Source organism: Stegostoma tigrinum, chromosome 1, assembly GCF_030684315.1.
Source record: "Stegostoma tigrinum isolate sSteTig4 chromosome 1, sSteTig4.hap1, whole genome shotgun sequence".
NCBI classification, from domain to species: Eukaryota; Metazoa; Chordata; class Chondrichthyes; order Orectolobiformes; family Stegostomatidae; genus Stegostoma; species Stegostoma tigrinum.
In genome coordinates, this window is record NC_081354.1 from 78091463 (window position 1) to 78109780 (window position 18318).

Here is an 18318-nt window from a genome sequence, read left to right on the forward strand (position 1 = left end):
GAAGGCCAGTGTGCCAAAAGCACTCCTCACTGCCCTGTCTACTTAAGCTCCACTTTCAAAGAACTGTGCAGCTGAATTCCAAGGTTCCTCCCTTTGACTATACTCCTTAAGGCCCGACCATTCACCATGAAACTCCTACCTTGATTTGATTTTTCAAAAATGCAACACTTCACACTTATCTATATTAAACTCCATTTACTATTTCTCAGCCCACTTCCCCAACTGATCAAGATCCTGCTGCAATTTCTGATAATCTTTTCACTGTCCACAATACTGCCTATTTTAGTGTCATCCACAAACCTACTAATCATGCCTTGTACATTCTCATCCAAATCATCAATATAGATAACAAACAGCAGTGGGCCCAGCACCGACCCCTGAGACACACTACTAGTCAGAGGCCTCCAGTCAGACAAGCATCCTTCCAGTATTACCCTCTGCTTCCTACCATCAAGCCAATTGTGTATTCAATTTGCCAGCTCTCCCTGGATTCCATGTGATCTAACCTTAACCTTATCAAAGACCTCACTGAAATCCATATAGACTATATTTACTGCCCTGCCTTCATCAACCTTCCTGGTCACTTCATTAAACAACTCTAACAAATTTGTGAGGCATAATCTCCCACTCATGAAGCCAGGCTGACTACTCCTAATCAAACCCTTTCTTTCTAAATTCATGTATATCTTATCTCTCAGAATCTTCTCAAGTAACTTATCTGCCAGATATATTAAGCTCACCGGTCTATAATTCACAGGATTTTCTCTGCAGTCCTTCTTGAATAAGAGCACAACATTCGCTACCCTCCAGTCTTCCAGGACCTCACCTGTGGCTAATGATGTTATAAATATATCAGCCAGGGCCCCTGCAATTTCTTCTCGGCCTCTTGCAGGGTTCTTGCATATATCTGATCAGGCCCAGGAGATTTATTCACCTCCATACATTCTAATATGTCCAACACCTCCTGTACTGTGATATGGACTGTCCCCAAGGTATTGCCACTAACTTCCCCAAGTTCCCAAGTCTTCATGTCTTTCTCCATGGTAAACACAGAAGGGAAATATTCATTGAGGACCTCACCCATCTCCTGTGGTTCCATATATACAAGTCCACTTTGGTCTTTGAGAGGTCCTATCCTCTCTCGAGTTATTCTTTTTCCTTTAATATACTGAAAGAATCTCTTTTGGCTCATGTTGAGATTGTACAGGATATTGGTGAGGCCTCTTTTGGAATACTGTGTGCAATTCTGGTTGCCCTGCTATGGAAAGGATATTATTAAACTGGAGAGGGTTCAGAAAAGAGTCACCAGGATGTTGCCACGAATGGAGGGTCTGAGTTACAAAAATAGGCTGGGAGCTTTTTTCACTGGAATGTAGGAGGCTGAGGGGTAACCCTCAGATCTTTGAGTCGTCATTGTCTACAGGTTTAGTACCAGAGGACTGGAGGATTGCAAATGTTGTGCCCTTGTTCAAGAAGGGCAGTAGAGATGACCCAGGTAATTATAGGCCTGAGAGCCTTACGTCTGTTGCAGGAAAAGTTTTGGAAAGGATTATAAGAGATAGGATTTATAATCATCTAGCAAGTAATCATTTGATTGGAGATAGTCAGCATAGATTCGTCAAGGGCAGGTCGTGTCTCACAAACCTTATTGAGTTTTTTGAGAAGGTGACCAAGCATGTGGATGAGGGTAGGGCAGTTGACGTGGTCTACATGGACTTCAGTAAAGCCTTTGATAAGGTTCCACATGGTAGGCTATTGGAGAAAATACAGAGGCACAGGATTGAGGGAGATTTAACGGTTTGGATTAGAAACTGGCTTTCTGTAAGAAGGCAATGAGTGGTGGGTGATGGAAAATATTCAGCCTGGAGTCAGGTCACTAGTGGTGTGCGTCAAGGATCTGTTTTGGGACCACTGCTGTTTTGTCATTTTTATAAATGACTCGGACGCAGGCATAGGTGGATGGGTTAGTAAGTTTGCAGATGGCACTAAAGTCGGTGGAGTGGTGGACAGTGTGGAAGAATGTTGCAGGTTGCAGGGAGACTTGGATAAACTGCAGAATTGGGCTGAAAGGTGGCAAATGGAGTTCAATGCGGATAAATGTGAGGTGATTCACTTTGGGAAGAATAATAGGAAGACAGAATACTGAGTCAATGGAAAGATTCTTGGTAGTGTGGATGTACAGAGGGATCTTGGTGTCCATGTACATAGATCCCTGAAAGTTGCCACCCAGGTTGATAGTGCTGTTAAGAAGGCTTACGGTGTGTTAGGTTTTATTGGTAGAGGGATTGAGTTCCGGGGCCGTGATGTCATGCTGCAACTGTACAAAACGCTAGTGCGGCCTCACTTGGAATATTGTATGCAGTTCTGGTCGCCCCATTACAGGAGGGATGTGGAAGCATTGGAAAAGGTGCAGAGGAGATTTACAAGGATGTTGCCTGGTCTGGAGCGAAGGCCTTATGAAGAAAGGCTGAGGGACTTGGATCTGCTCTGGTGGAGAGAAGGAAGCTAAGTGGGGATTTAATAGAGACATACAAGACGATCAGAGGATTAGAAAGGGCGGACAGTGAGAGTCTTTTTCTGAGGATGATAACTTCAGCTTGTACAAGGGAGCAGAGCTACAAATTGAGGGGTGGTAGATTTAAGACAGATGTCAGAGGCAGGTTCTTTACTCAGAGAGTGGTAAGGGCATGGAAAGCCCTGCCTGCCACTAGTTAACTCAGCCACATTAGGGGCATTTAAACAGTCCTTGGATAAGCATATGGATAATGATGGGACAGTGCAGGGGGAGGGGCTTAGATTAGTTCACAGGTCGGTGCAACATTGAGGGCCGAAGGGCCTGTTCTGCACTGTATTGTTCTATGTTCTATGTCCTATGTTCTTACAGTGGTTAGTTAGCATAGTTAAGGTGATAGCAAATGTATTTTCCCTAGGGTGGGGAGTTCAAAACAGGGGATATATTTTTAAGGTGCGAAGAGAAAGTTTTACAAAGGACCCTGGAGACAATGTTTTACACAGAGAACTGCCAGAGAAAGTTGTGGGTGCAGGTACAGATATAACCATTTAAAACATGTGGATGAGTACTTGAATAAGAAAGGTTTTGAGGCATATGGGCAAAATGTATGCAAGTGGAATTAGTTTAGTTCGGGAACATGATTGCTGTGGACTAGTTGATGCAAAGGGTCTGTTTCCATGCTGTTTGAATCTGTGACCCTTGAATTGTAATGGGGTCTTTAACTACATCATTACCAGCCTGATTTGCATGGTAAAGAAAATGGCCACATACCCGCACAGCAGTTCAAAGGTGAATATAATGACTACCTAACCAATGGTGTTCTGAGTCTACTGATCCCGCTTTGAGGCTGTTACTTATGTCAGGCAATTGAATTGACCTCCTATATCTAAATTAGTATTTACAACGTTCACCAAAATAGCAAACAGTGGATATTAGGAAAAAGGACACTGCAAGAATATGCTTGCATCGCATTATCTATGGTGAAAATAACACAAACTAATTTTATTCTAAACAGCTTATCTTCCTGCAAATACTTGTTTGAAAAAATCATGCACTTCATACCTTCTGCCAACATCCTGGCATCGGCAATCCATCTGGGCCCTATTTTAACCAAAGATAGAGACTTTGACGACAATGTGGAAAGAAGGAACAGCAAATAATCCTGCCAAATAATCTATTCAACTGATGTATATGCTGTAATTGCCAGTTAAAAGTAGGATTTAGTATGTATATAGAATTGTACTAATCATGATGGCACATTATTCAACAATTTCCATATTACAGTGTTAATAAACTGAAATGCAGATTCAGTGATTGACCACGTCTATGGCTGTTCTGTTACCAAGTGGGTAAGGAGCAGCAGTTTTAACTGCATTCTTTTAGCAAAGGTAATAAGTGCTCGTCCAAATGCAATAGCAAGCCAGCTTCTTGCAAATACACACAAACAGTTGCTTGGAAGTAATATTGTTAATTACCCTACTGTTGGCAATTTTCAACATTGGTTGAGAGGTGTTGGCTACTTTTCTGTTTTGTTCAAACTTGCACATTGAAACTTTTGTTCTATTCCTGGCAATTTCTTTTGTCGGCTTTTAGGAGCAGGAGTTTGCCCTCTCCTAATAATCTCCCCTCTAGAATGTACTGACATATATTGGCTTTGTCTCCTTTGGCAGCTCTTAGGTTCGTATAGAAACATAGAACGGTTACAGGCAGGAGGCCGTTTGGTCTGACATGTCTGTGCTGACTCTCTGCAAGTGTAATTCACCTCGGTTCCACTTCCTCTGTCTTCTACCCATAGCCTTGCAAATGTTTCCTTTTCAGATAGTAATCCAAATCTTTAGGTGAAATTTTGTTGCTGTCGCAAGTGTCCCAATCCTGGAACTGCAAGTGATCAGGACTTCCGCTTGGAAGCTGCTGCCATTCTCCTTTCTAGGGACAGGCATTCCTGAATAATCCCAGATAGGGACTGTCCTCTTGTTTCTCCATGACCAGCTACTACCAGAGCTCAAAGCAACATCTCAACTTCTCTTCCCAGCCCAGAAAAGGTTTTTATTAAAGAGGAGCTGGTGTGACTTACTCCAAATCTAACAGGATGGCTTTATTGCTGTCTATCCACCAGATTTACTCAGTAATTTGAAAGTATTTGTTTCTCATTTGCTGTTGACTTAACCTTAAAGCTTCATTTTGGAAGAGGAAGCTACTGACCTCAGAGGACGCATTGGCAAGACTTTCAAATGCATCATCCACCAGCTCTGAGTCTTTTACCTCGTTGGGTACTCTCGCTAGAATAGATTCATGGGCACAACCTAGTGAGTACATCGCTGAGGTAAGTCCACAGTTTGTGGAGGAAGAAACACTCAAGGCTTCTGACATTCAGAGGACCTTTGGACACTGAGCGCCTGCTCAGACCCAGGCAGAAGAGGAGTCTCTCTACAAAGTTATGAGACACACTTATCCTTCAGAGGCTGGGAGTATCAGGTAGGGGTGCCTGAGGCACTTGCAGGCTGAAATGAAAGATGGAAGGGTCCTTCAATGATCTCTCTACGACGGGTAGCCAATGTTTGACTCCATGGAAAATGTAGCAGACACTTAGGAGATCCGGGTTTAGCAGAACACTCAATGGCTGCCAGATGTACACTCAGACCTGCAGTCAATCACTTTGGCTACGGATGCTCAGCATCAATGGTGAGGTGGGAGAGGGGAATTGGGATCCTGACCTCACTCCACATACCCCTTTCTCTCAAGGAGATAACTTGGTGGGGAGGCAATGGCCTAGTGGCATTATTGCTGGACTGTTAATCCACTTAGTGGCATTATTGCTGGACTGTTAATCCAGAGACCCGGATAATATTCTGAGGACCTGGGTTTCAATCTTGCCATGGCAGATGGAAAAAATTGAATTCATTAAAAATAAAATTAAAAAGAAATCTGGACGTAAAAGAGGCTAATTATGACTGTGACTCCATTGCCAATTGTTGTAAAAATCCACCTGGTTCACTGATGTCCTTTAGAGAAGGAAACTGCCATTTTTACCTGGGCTGGCCTACGGGTGATTCTGGGCCCACAGCAATGTGGTTGACTCTTAGCTGCCCCTCTGTGCAATTAGGGATGGGCAATAAATGCTGCCTGGCCAGTATAGCCTTCATTCCGGGAATGAATAAAGAAAAATAATATGGTGCCTGTGATTGCAAAGCCTGCTGCCATTCAAGTCCAGGAGGTTTAAGTCTGCATCTGGGCCAGGGACTTCAAACAGGTCAGGGCTGTCCTGGCCACAGACATCAGCGAACGACTGCTCAAGTCTTCCAATTCCACAGGGTCAATCACGGAACAGGGTCCATCCATCCCAACAGCAAATGCTGGGTCTGAACCTAGGCACTGGGGGAGGCAGACGAAGAAAAACCTGCTGAGGGCACACAGGTGACATGAGTGCTACATCATGGTAAATAAACTGTCATTTTGTCAATATGTTTTCACTTGCACTGCTTCAACATCTGCTCGACGATTACTTTCATGGTAGGACCTAGTTAAGTCAGGTCTATGTGAAAGACAAGGAGACTTCATACAGTCCAAAGATGTAAGACTCTACAATTTGTTTCTTTAAAATAATCCCTTTTAGGGGGTGCAGTCATGGCTGATTGGACCAGTATTGATTATCCATCTCAATTGTTTAGAGAAACTGGGGGTGAACATTATTGAATCACTGTAGTCCATGAGCTATAGACCTACAATGCTGTAAGGGAGGGAGTTCTGGGACTTTGACCCAGTGACAGTGAAGGAACAATGATATATTTCCACATCAGGATGATCAGTGGCTTGGAGGTTGTGCTGTTTCCATTTAACTGCTGCCATTGTCCTTCTATATGGAAATGGTCATGGGTTCGGAAGGTGCTGTCAGGGGATCCTTTGAGAATATCTGCAGGACACCTTATAGATAGTACACACTGCTGCTACTGAGCTTCAATTGTGGAGTAACTAAATGCTTGTGGATGTAGTGCCAATCAAGCAGGCTGCTTTGTCCTGGATAGTGTCAAGCTTCCTGAGTGTTGTTGGAGATGCACTCATCCAGGCAAGTGGGAAGCATTCCAGCACACTCCTGACTTGTGCCTTGTAGATCATAGACAGACTTTGGGTTGTTGGAAGTGAGTTACTTGCCACAGAATTCTTAGCCTCTGAGCAGCATTTGTAGCCATTATATTGTTATGGCTAGTCAAAATCAGTTTCTGGACTACTCTCCTCCCGCAAGCAAACAAATCTTTGACTGCAGATAGCCTCAAATATCACAGTTTCTTGGTCTTGAGCTTTGAGGACTTCAGTCAAGGCACTACACATTAATGTGGATGACACTGAGGCTGAAGGCAATGTCCACTAAATAGCCAGGCCTGGCCTCCGCACATTCTCCAACATTCATATACGGTATGGGTGAGAGTATGGAATCAGTGATGATTCTACGCATATCTCTCGGGAAAGGATGTTCCATGCTTTTCAAGGAATGACAGTGACTGCCAAGGACTGGGAGACGTTCAATAGGCAGCTCACATGTCCAATGTCCCTTGTTGAGCTTTGGCTTGCAGAGAAAATCTGCACAAGGTACTGTGTCTCACAGGTTAAACACTGTCATCAAGAATGCTGAAATATATCGAGGCACTTTATTGTCTCTGCAAACTCTGAAGCACTGAAGTATTACAGATGAAGGGTCATGATGGAACAACTGTTCTTGCGAGGGCAGGACCCTCAGATGAATCATGTCATATCCTTACTTTAGTGCTATGAGGTGCAAGTGCTTTGTCTCATTGCAGTTTTTTCCCTAACAGATGTGTAGGGCACGGTATGCGTTTGTTCAACTGAAGATTAACATGGAGAAAGTAATACATAATTTGAAGGCAAAAGTGAAAAAAAGCAAACCAACAAGTTAAACACATAAAAACTAACAGGACTGTGGATGCTGGAACTCAGAAACAAAAAGAGAAATTGCTGGGAAGGTTGAGTAGGTCTGGCAGATTCTGTGGGGAGAGATCAGAGTTAACATTTCGGGTTTGGTGATCCTTCCTCAGAACTGATGGTGACGAGGAAAAAGTTGTTTTTTATGCAGAAAACAGGGTGGGGAGAGGGGGTAAGGAGTAAATAATAGGTGGGGATAGAGACGAAAGAGAGAGAAGAACAGTTGGGCAGACAAAGGAGCAATAACAATCTGGCTAGGACGGTGAAGCAGGCGATGGGCAGTGTATAACAGCAGACCATGTGATAACAAGGGTTGTGGTAAGCTCATGTGACGGTGCTTCAAGCCGTAAAATTGTTGAACTTAGTATTGAGTTTAGAAGGCTGTGGAGTTCCCAAATGGGAAATGAGGTGCTGTTCTTCCAACTTGAACAGAGCTGTGCTGGACCACTGCCTGAGAGAGGGATTTTGGCCGGGGAACAGAGTGGTATGTTGAACTGGCAGGCTACTGAATGCTCAGGGTCATGTTTGCATATAGAACGTTAAGTGCTCTGCGAAGTGGTCACTTGGTTTACACCTCATTTCCACAATGTAGGGGAGATCACACTGTGAGTGAGAGGCTAGACGTATCCTATAAGCTAACCAGGCAGGCTGCCTGCCAGATGGGCATCTGAGATACAAAATCAATCCAACAGAGTCTGAAACCAATCCAGATATGATGGAAGCAGCTGGCAATGAGCTTTCTTCTGGCCTCTCAAAAACACTTCTGTTTCTTTTCATGGAGGATCCTCCTGGTTAATGTCCGATACTGCACCACATCTTCATCCTCAGAGGATTGCTCTCGGTCTCTCATCTTGCCCACATCTGGGACAATCCCCTTTTGTCTGTTCAAATTGTGAAAGACCCACCATAATAATACATGACACCCTGTCCAGGTCGTACTGCAAGTCCCTGGCAGGTTGGTGCAGGGATCAAAATCTCATACTTGGGAGGCCTACACTCTGTTCCATTATAAACGTGGTGGAAAACTGAACAGCATTGCACCTCAGCACTTCACCTGCTCCTGGATTCCTTTCAAATGTCTTGAACCAGATCTGAAGGTGCCTGTGGGAGGGAGTTGGTTGGGGGTGTGATGGTTATCTCTTTGTGTCCTTGCAGCCATTCCTATAGGGGTAGAGGAGCTTAGAAAGAAGCAGATACCTGTGAACTCGTGTGCATGAGTCATGGCAGCTCCCAGGATCCTGGTGCAGATTTCCAAAGTGAGGCTTTGATGGCCAAGGATGATTAATTATTACAGGAGTGAAAAAAATCTTGCCCTGTTCTCATATGCCAGCGATTGATAGTACGGTACCCTGTACTCACTGCGTCTGGCAATACCTGCAATGGCAGAGGATCGGAGCTGTTTGACTTTCTTCAATGTTGGTTCTTGCAAAAGTGGCATCGATACCATTGTGTTTTGCAATTGTGAATAGGGGGTTGGGTGATGTGAGAAAGGTGTCACCTTGTTGTGTTCTGGAATGGGCCATGAGTGTAAAAATTAACAGCAGTCCTCACTTTGAGGTGTCTTGCAACGGGACTGCCACCCAACAGCTGGCAAAGCTTTGAAACGGCACAGCAGGGCATCTTTAATCTTCTGTGGCATTGTCATCCTGAGATTTGCAGGTAACTGCAATAATGCCAGTAAATCCTGATTCTCACCATTCTTCTGTGCTTCCTGGTGGGATCTAATCCTGCTGCTTCTTCTTCTGGAGTCTGTGCAGCAACCATTAGAGGTTGCTGAGCTTGTTCAAACTCTTGCCTCTGCTGTCCCCTTCTCCTGTTAATGCTCAGTACGGGCAAGGCCACACCAACAATAGACATAGCACCCGACAATTCAGCTCCATTAATACATAATTTGTGGAGGAAGCCAGAAAAATCATGCAATGTGTTTGTGAGTTGCCTGCACACTCAGCTCCTTAACCATTAAGCATTAGCACACAATGTGACATACAGGCTTCCTAAAGAGACTGACATTGTGCCTCAATAAGGAACTATGAGGTATGTGACTTCATCAAGTTCATGATGAACAAGCAAAATGTCTATGTTCCATTAGGAGCAGACCTCTGCCAGTAGGCCTTCATGAAATGCACCCTCCCTACCACCAACAAACCTCCCTTTCATATTACAGCCTACATCCTTACAGACTTACTTTTCCTACAGACTTACTTGAGAATGAGGCAGCCTGCTGTACATTGTCTTCCAGTAGTTTGTAGTGGTCATTGGAAACATCGAGGTCAGTTTTTAAGTGCCTACTTATGATAAGGCTTCTTCTGTTTAGATGACAAGAAGGAAATCAGCGGGCACAATGTAATGCTCACCATTTCTTAAACGACCATTTGACTGTGCCCACAATTTCTTTCATCTCCATCCAATGGCAATGACGGACTTCCAGGTGAAGTGAGAATTGAAGGTAAATTGCTTAATCAGTGAAGTCATGATTACCGCAGTCGTCCCTTGCATGTACGTCGTTTATATCTTCAGAACTCTAAATCTTTGAGAAAATTTAAGGAAGTTAAAGAAAATGCATACTTCCTATTTTTCTCTGTATATTGGTACAGGTCCAAGGGCAATAATGAAAAGAAACATACTGCATCACTGAGTTTTCAGTCTGTCATTATCAGAGTGAATGGCCTGTCAGTTCACAGATTGATTGACAGCTCCAAATGTTTCGAAAGTCTTTGAATTGGAGCAATGAATACAATGCTTGATTTTGTGATGGAGTAAGTTATTGAAGCAAGTTAAATATTAATAAGTTTTTTCAATAACAGAATTTCTTATCAAAAGCAGAAATTGCTGGTGAAACTCAGCAGGTCTGACAGCATCCGTGGGTAGAAAGCAGAGTTAACATTTTGAGTCCAGTGGCTCTTCATCGGAACTCTGTTTTGGTTTCAGTTCTCCAGCTTCCAAGTTTTTGGTTCTATATTGGAATATAACATGAGGTGGTATGGATGGGCAATGTGCAGAGTATGGCAAATTTGAGAGGAAAGGACTGGTAAGCTGTTTACTTATTTATTAATAGCTGTAATGTACCTTCTTCCAAACAGGCTTTTGGAGCAGGCAACTTTCCCAACTTTGCACAAGTTTAGATCCTATTCTCCACGGGGGTAGAACTTCCCTGGTATCTCAATTTCTCACCAAACCCCTGACAGGAGCTTAGTCGAAACAATGCTAAAATGTCAGGAAGTCTGAAGAGCTGACTGGGAATTCTGGGTACAGTATGAAATGCAATGCTGTCTTATTGAGTATCTGGGTCTGACTTCCTTTTCCACTTCATCCAGGCATAAGTTGACTGACGTCTTTTTCCCACTTGACATCTACTGAACCCTGATGTTTTTCTGTATTTACTTCGTTTAAATGGGGCAGGTAGCAGTGTTATTTTTGAATTGACTTTTCTCGAACTCAAAGTAGGAAAGTTGCGCATCCTCAAAGGTCAAGAGTAGTGTAAATTTCAAGCTGAACCTATGGTCAGAAATAGCAACAAATGGCTTTCATCCCAACAATGCAGCCTTATGAAGAAAAGATCAGGAATGTTATCCAACCTCTTTATACACCCTCCAAACCGAAGATTCTGACCTATAACCTTTAGCACTCAATTGCAATGAATGGCATTTATTCCAGGTGCAATAAAAAGGAATAAGAGGAATTAAGTAATCTCTGGAGAATGACACAGGAGGCATTATTAAGTCGCTCATGTGTCTGTTCCATTCAGGAAATGTGCTTAACACACAAAAGGGGCAGACGGCCAGTAATATAGGTGTCTGCTCCTCTCCCTAAAACCCTACTAATTAGCCCATATGGACTGTTAAGGAGAGCAACATCTGCTTTCATATGCTCTATCTCAATAATCACAAGTTTCTGAAGAAAAGGTCATCTATCATGGTTTGGAAAATGTTATTCTAGATTGGATATGATTGCCATCATGATGCAAAGTATTTTTACATCAGCTTTAACACTGTAATGTAGAACTTGTCATGAGTTCAAATATCATTGTTCATGCACCGCTACCATCATTATTAGATTCTTATTCTCCCATTCAGGATCAGCAATAGTACAATTTAGCAGAGAAACACTACATGTGAACTACAAGTGTTAATGATTTGCAGTCAAATCTAACTGATAGTTTTTAAGCAACTCAAGCTAAGCATTCATGATCAAAAGCAGCCTTTATGCTAATTGCTAGCTGATTCTTATTGCAGATTTCTAGAATAAATCAAGTATAATGCTTTGAAATCAGAATGACACCATTGTCAGAATTTGATAGAGAACTGGCATTTTTTTTTCAAGAGAAGACAACCATGCACAGCAATACATTCCATTTGAACACCTTTTACTTTTTAGCCAAGCTTGGCGCGTCCGAACTGTGGAAGAACCAAATTCAATACACCACAGCTATTCATAAATACACACTGTAAACATAAATCTATTATTATATGTTCATTCATTTATGAGATGTAATCTCGTTCAGATGCAATATTCTATTAAAATACCACAATTAATCTTAGTAATCAGTTAAAAAAAAGTATTGTGTGAAATGATTCACTTACAATTTCTAATTATTTTTATACGTCCCAGAATTGCAAATTTTGCTCTATTGGTACAATGGAGGTAAGTGGTACAACTGGTTACATTGTTTGTGTCACAAATGGAACAAAGGTTGCATTAAAAGCTGAGAAGGTTTTGGCAAGCAATGTAAAGTCCAGTATTGAAAAGTTGAATTGTTTCGGGAGTGAATGGCAATATGTTAAATCAAGCCAGAAAGCCTTGACATTATGTTAATAGTCAGGGAAGGGTTGCTAGTATGAGCTTGGAACTGAGCTCGAGGAAGGCTTAATTTGTTAAAACTTAAACTGCTAAAAGGAAATGGAGCCTTAAATAAGCTAGATTTGTAGATTACAACTACAAGAGGAAAGTGAGATCGGTTTCTTATTTGAGGACTACGATGAGGCAGCGATTCTTATAACACTTTGCATTCCTTTTGAAAACAATGAGTGGAGTTAAATCCAGCCTGTGGTGCTGGGAACAATAATTGCAGGCGATGGCTAAGCACCTGGGAAGTTGAGTGTCAGGTTGCCGGAGGCAGGAAAACTTCCCGTGGCTAAGTTGGCAGCAGGATGTTGCACTGAATAGCATATATAGAAATTGCACATATAGAAATCTGTCTCACTTATATATCTGAGCTGGTGTCACTTCAGGCCTATCTCTGTGTTCAGATCTAATGTGAAGATCAAAGGGATTGTCTTGTGGAGGGTGAAGTGGAGCCTCATTCAAGAAGCTGAGTCTTGACAGGCAGGGGGCCTTAAAGTGGCCCTACTCACTTCAGGAGCAGACGTGGCCTCACTTTGGAAGAACTAGTAATGGGATCATTTCACTCTGTAATACTCAATCCACGTAGATTTAAGAGTCTCTGTAAGTCATCAGAACAATGATGCAGAAGCACCAGGGCAGGTCCACTGAAAACAGCCACAACGGGAATGCCAGAAACACTGGCCCAGCCACAGGGGAGAAAGGGCACAATGCAACACCAGACCAATGGCCGAGAGTTTCACATGTGCATCCTGTTAGTTACAGGAGAATATTTCTATCTCAATTGACTGTTTGCAGATTTAAAACAGAGATGAGGAGAAAGTACTTCTCTTGAAGGGTCACGATTCTGTGGATTTCTTACCTCAATGTGAGGTGGATGCCGGGACACTGAATAAATGTAAGGAGTGGGATCAGATTTTGTACTTAAGTTTTTGTATCTAGGTACCTTGTACCTGAGATGGCTCTGTGTGTGGGAACATTATACATTTTTCACTGCACTCCTGTACTTCTGTACTTGAGTGCATGTGACAATAAAAATTTGAATCAAAACATATCTCAGCCTCCTGATTATCTCTTGAGTTTGAGTTTCCATATTTCCTGAGTAGCATGGTATTCCAAGGAGGATGTTCTCAAATTAAATGAACACATTAAAATAAAATAAATTTTAAAAATAATCTTGACATCTCACTGGGCCAAAATGCTTTCATGTCTGAATAAAACTGGCCTATGTTTGGACATATCAAAATCCAGGCAGCATGGCAATTAATTGTGTAGATGTGCTATACTGTTCAAGTTGGTCTCGTCTTTGTTAGATTCATTTCAATGAAGTACCCAACACAATCATCTCTCTTTTTACTTCAACATTTGTCATCTTTGTGAGATTTGGAGTGGAAGCTTGTTAATTTGTTACTAACACATGAGAAATATTGTAATGTGTTCTTGCATCAACAAACACCATATTATGTAAGTTATTTTATTTAGGAGCGTAACAGCCTACAGTCAAGGTCAGTTCCAAAGCTGAAACATATTGAAGTACATTTTTGTCTTTTTTGCGTTGGTGATGATGTAGTGGAAAGAATGGCCTGCCCATTGACTACACTAAAAACCGTAAAGATTATGGGAGAAATCAGGAGTTAGGAACCACTGGAAATGGTCCCAGCAATCTGGAACACAGGGGTCTGGGTTGGGAGGGGGGGAAGCGCTGAAGGGAACAATGGGGCAAAGGTTGGAGACAAAGAGAAATCATTGCTGGAGTTAAACTATCATGGAGGGTGGAATCAGTAGGTTGCAGGAGGGAATAAATAAGGTAAAAGCTTTGCTTGAGCTGCTTGAAGATGGGGAATACTTAGCATTGGTGAGGCATGAGGGTATGGGGCACGCTGCCTGTTGGCCAAAACATTAACACAGCAGCATATGCTTCTCAAACTCATGTCACAGCTGTTATATTCACATGACTGCTAACATTTGAGGTAGGGAGCTTGAAATAAATTTTACCATTGTTGACCTGACTCTCCGGAGTGAGTGATCTGCACATACCCAGATTGGCTGTGGTTAAATCTGGGGTGGTGTATTCAACAGGGGTTGGAGTTTTTTAACATTTAATACCCATGCCCATCATGAGGGAGGGTGTTACAATCTGTCCACCTCCAGTCCTAACCCCCCCCTTTAGATCTTGTAAAGGACATAAGGATATTCACAAACTCTGTATTCTTCATGTACAAATTCCTGTTGGCAGTGTAATTGCATGAATTGTTCATGCATTTATATCAAATTCCTCTCTTTGCTATTAAAGGAGAAAATGATTGACCTTAAATCTGCTGGAAATTTGTGTGTGTTGTGATGCAGACCTTTTTAATAATGATTAATGCAGCCTGATTCTGAAGACCATGCTTAAAATTCCCAATGCACTGAGTAGGTTGTTGATTATTTTCATCGTTATTAAATCATCTTTGAACATCATATTCTACTGATTAGCCTCTAATTCCTCAGTGATATACTGGAAATAATTTTATCAGTCTCATATTGTACAGCACATGTTACACATTAATGAGGAAATAAATTACAAGCACACCCTTCTTCATTGGATACGTTAGCTGCGGGACAGTCCAGTCATGCGCATGCATTAAACCTGCAATGCAAAGAGAATCAACCACTGCTTTGCATTATGACTGATTGCCTCATTAAAGACGTCATGCAGGGTTGGTAGGAAAAAGAATACTGTACCAATTGGCAAGGGGCATCCAGCCCATCCAGGCCAGGTTGGCCTGGCTCCCCTTTTTCCCCCTTATTGCCTCGGAGACCCTGTTTATTGAAATTAACTTGCATTGTTATTGACAAATGAATTGCTCCACCTGCAGAGAGGCTAACACTCAACAGTTTACAAACAGGAGAGAGAGGCATCTGATGACTTCATGGACAATGTGTGGGGTGAGGGTGTTTCTGAAATGTAAACCAAGTTGGAAATATACAAGGACGATTAAACTGAGCATCTACTGTTACTTAAATTCTTAATATGACTTATGTGAAAGAAACAAATGCTCAATTTACAAAAACGTTCTTGCAACTCTGTCTTGGATTATATATTTTCAAATTTAAATTGAAAAGTTGTAACTAAAGAACAATATTGTCTTCCCTTCTCCCCGTTCCTGATTTCCAAAATATTTCTGTGAGTGCACACCCCACCGCACAATAATCTTGATGGGACTGAAACCCACTTTCTACACATGGAACATATTCTTGTGTTCACTGTGACCAGAATGCCACAAGGCAAATGTTGTAGACGATAAGTTAGTACAGCTGCTGCTCGCCATGAAATCCTCAAGCAAAATCCTGAGTAAATAATTTATTTCATCATGTGCACTGGGGCCATTAGACAGAATGTGCCTCTTTCTTCTGTTTGGCTTGAGATGTTTGAATACCAATACACAGCAGAGACATACCAATGGGCAAGGTGCATCTAATCCAGGAGCACCCTGTTCTCCTTTCTCCCCCTTTGGCCCTTTTTTGCCTTTCTTTCCCTTTTCCCCCTGTGGACACAATGGTTTGGTCAAAAAAAATGTTTGGTGAACTCAGGTACAGCTACATATTATTGTACATTATGTCAAGCCAATTTGAGCACTAAGAGTAAAACAGTAAAAGAGTAGTCATGAGTTTATAGCCAGAAAAATGCTTGGCGGTTATCAGGAGTAAAGGGACTACAACAAGGATAAGTGATGGTATTAGAAAAAAAAGGAAAATTAGTGAGGTTGCAGGAGCACTTAGGAATGAGTTATATTCAGAAAGGAGTAAAACTATATCTCTTATTACAGCAGTCAAATTAAGGAGCAAAAATTAAAAGGATGGGTCAAGTCCATAAGTGGGAACCAATACGCTCAGGTTTCAGAGGGCAGAGGGAGAAGGAGAAGGGTAGGTACCTCCAGGTAAATAAAGCATGCTTCAAACTGAGCAACAGGAGCAAGTAACATCCGGAAAGAATAATGTTTCTAAAGAGGCAGTGTCCCTTTGTATTTACCTATGAATTCTCTTCCAGTGACTATCAGAGATCTACTGCATCAAGTTTAAGGCAATTTTCTGCAGCAAAAGTACATGTTGCAGTCAGTGGTCACTGAGGATTCTCAAGATTGCTACATAGGCAAAGTGAAAAGGACATTCCCTCCACAAATTCAGAAGCAATTTAATCAATTGTGCAATTGGAAGCAAATGTAAAAATAAAACTAATCATTTAACACAGCCCTCCTGATGTTACGAGATATCGAACCACATGAATATTTGATCAACAGAAAATTATATTTACTCTCAGTAAATGCAATCCATAAAATATGGTATTTGGTTAATGAAAGAACCACTTAAAAGATTGACATATTCCTTGATATTTTAGACAAAGTCATATACTTTTGTGTAATTTTCATAAAACTGTGTCAGTGGTTTGATCACTGTCTCTGTGGCATTTCATATAGTTTATGCAGTTAGTTGAAATGTCTGAAAGGAAAAATATTCAATTGAGACTTTAAAACTACTATTGTTGGATAACTCATACACTTATTAGGAGAGTAGTGGATGGGTAGCACACAGGCCAGATTGCTGAGTGCGTGCTCCTAGAAAGGATTTTTACCAGACAGCAGCACACATTGGGAATGTGTCAATATTGCCCACAATCTCCTCAACATGTGTTATTTGTGGGCAAGGCTCCATGCTAGCAGTGCGCACTCAATCAACCTGACGTAATCAACAAGAGATGGATAACTCATACACTTCAAAACTGTGATCGAAAGCTCATACAGTAAGCAGCCTAGAAATTATTGTCAGTTATATCAGCAGATGAATGTTTACTTTGCACAGATGATATTTCTCTATTCACTATTTTTAATGGACAAGCTAAATTATTTATGGACAATGTCTGCTGACACCCATGAAATGCTCTCAGTCCACATGTGCAAAGCACTCATGCACATCACCCATGCCAGAACCCCAGTGATGTAATTGCATCCAATTCGCTCATATTGATTGTGCTTATTTGGGTGCTGCCATGCAGGGTATTTCACAAAGTGGGTATGTGCAAAGCTTTCTGCATGTGGACTGTGAACATTGTCAGGTGTCAGAAAACACAGCCCTATTTATAATAATAGGCCAACACTAAGTGAGCAGAAGAATGCCAGAGGATTAGGCATCCATTCAGAGATATTGCAATTTCCCAACCTATAGAAATGGAGGCAGAAAGTTGGTTTGTACCATGTGTGCAAAGTAGACTACTCATGCAGTCTACACTAGAGTGCTGGACAAACAAAGCTTATGCAGTTTACAGAATGTTATTGAAGGTTTACAGTCAATAGGAAAACAGTGGATATCTAGCTCATACCAATGTAGACAGTCAGCTTATATCAGACCACAAGGAAGCTTTAGACGTAATGCTCATGCAGTTTAAACAAGTGCTCTCTGAACAAACATTTCTCTGCTTTATTTCAAATATGAGTGTCTAAATCCAAATGCCAAAGCTTCAGTATTCCTTCATATTTCGCTCAGTCAACCTCTTTCAAATGCTGCTTTCAGCTTTCGATAGCTATTGCTGCCTTCATATAAAAATATACACTCTACTCTTAAATCAAATGTTTTATGTTGCCAAATGAAGAGGTAATTGGGAGAATGTTTAATTTTTGGTGTTGCAAAAATACAGATGATGCTCAAATATTGGATTGAGAAGAATTAGAGTGCAGGTAACTGGGTCACTTATACAGTCGGTGAGGAGAAATAGTGATGGGTTAGCCGTGCCAGTTTATTGAGCCCAGGAGGGGTATTACAGAGAAAGATCTACTAAGGAAACAAACAGCTGAGGACAGGGGTTTCTCTGGCTGATAATTTTGTGAGACAACTTTAGGCGAGGCGATGGCTGAGGGTGTGTCACTGGATTAATAACCCAGAGACCCAGATAATGTTCTGGGGACCTGGGTTTGAACCCGCTACGGCAGCTAGTGGATTTTGAATTCAATAAATATTTGGAATCAAGAATCCAGTGATATCTGTGAATCCATTGCGAA

General features: G+C 41.7%; 1 protein-coding gene across 1 annotated transcript in view; it reads right to left on the bottom strand.

The window, feature by feature from the left end:
* Positions 1-18318, bottom strand: part of LOC125454922 (collagen alpha-1(XXV) chain) — a 196856-nt gene that overhangs the window by 11072 nt on the left and 167466 nt on the right. Inside the window, exons 32-33 of the mRNA XM_059646613.1 lie at positions 15727-15813; positions 3575-3613 (exon numbers count right to left, since the gene is read on the bottom strand). Of these exons, the coding sequence (XP_059502596.1) occupies positions 3575-3613; positions 15727-15813 (126 nt within the window). The remainder of the gene's footprint in view (positions 1-3574; positions 3614-15726; positions 15814-18318) is intronic.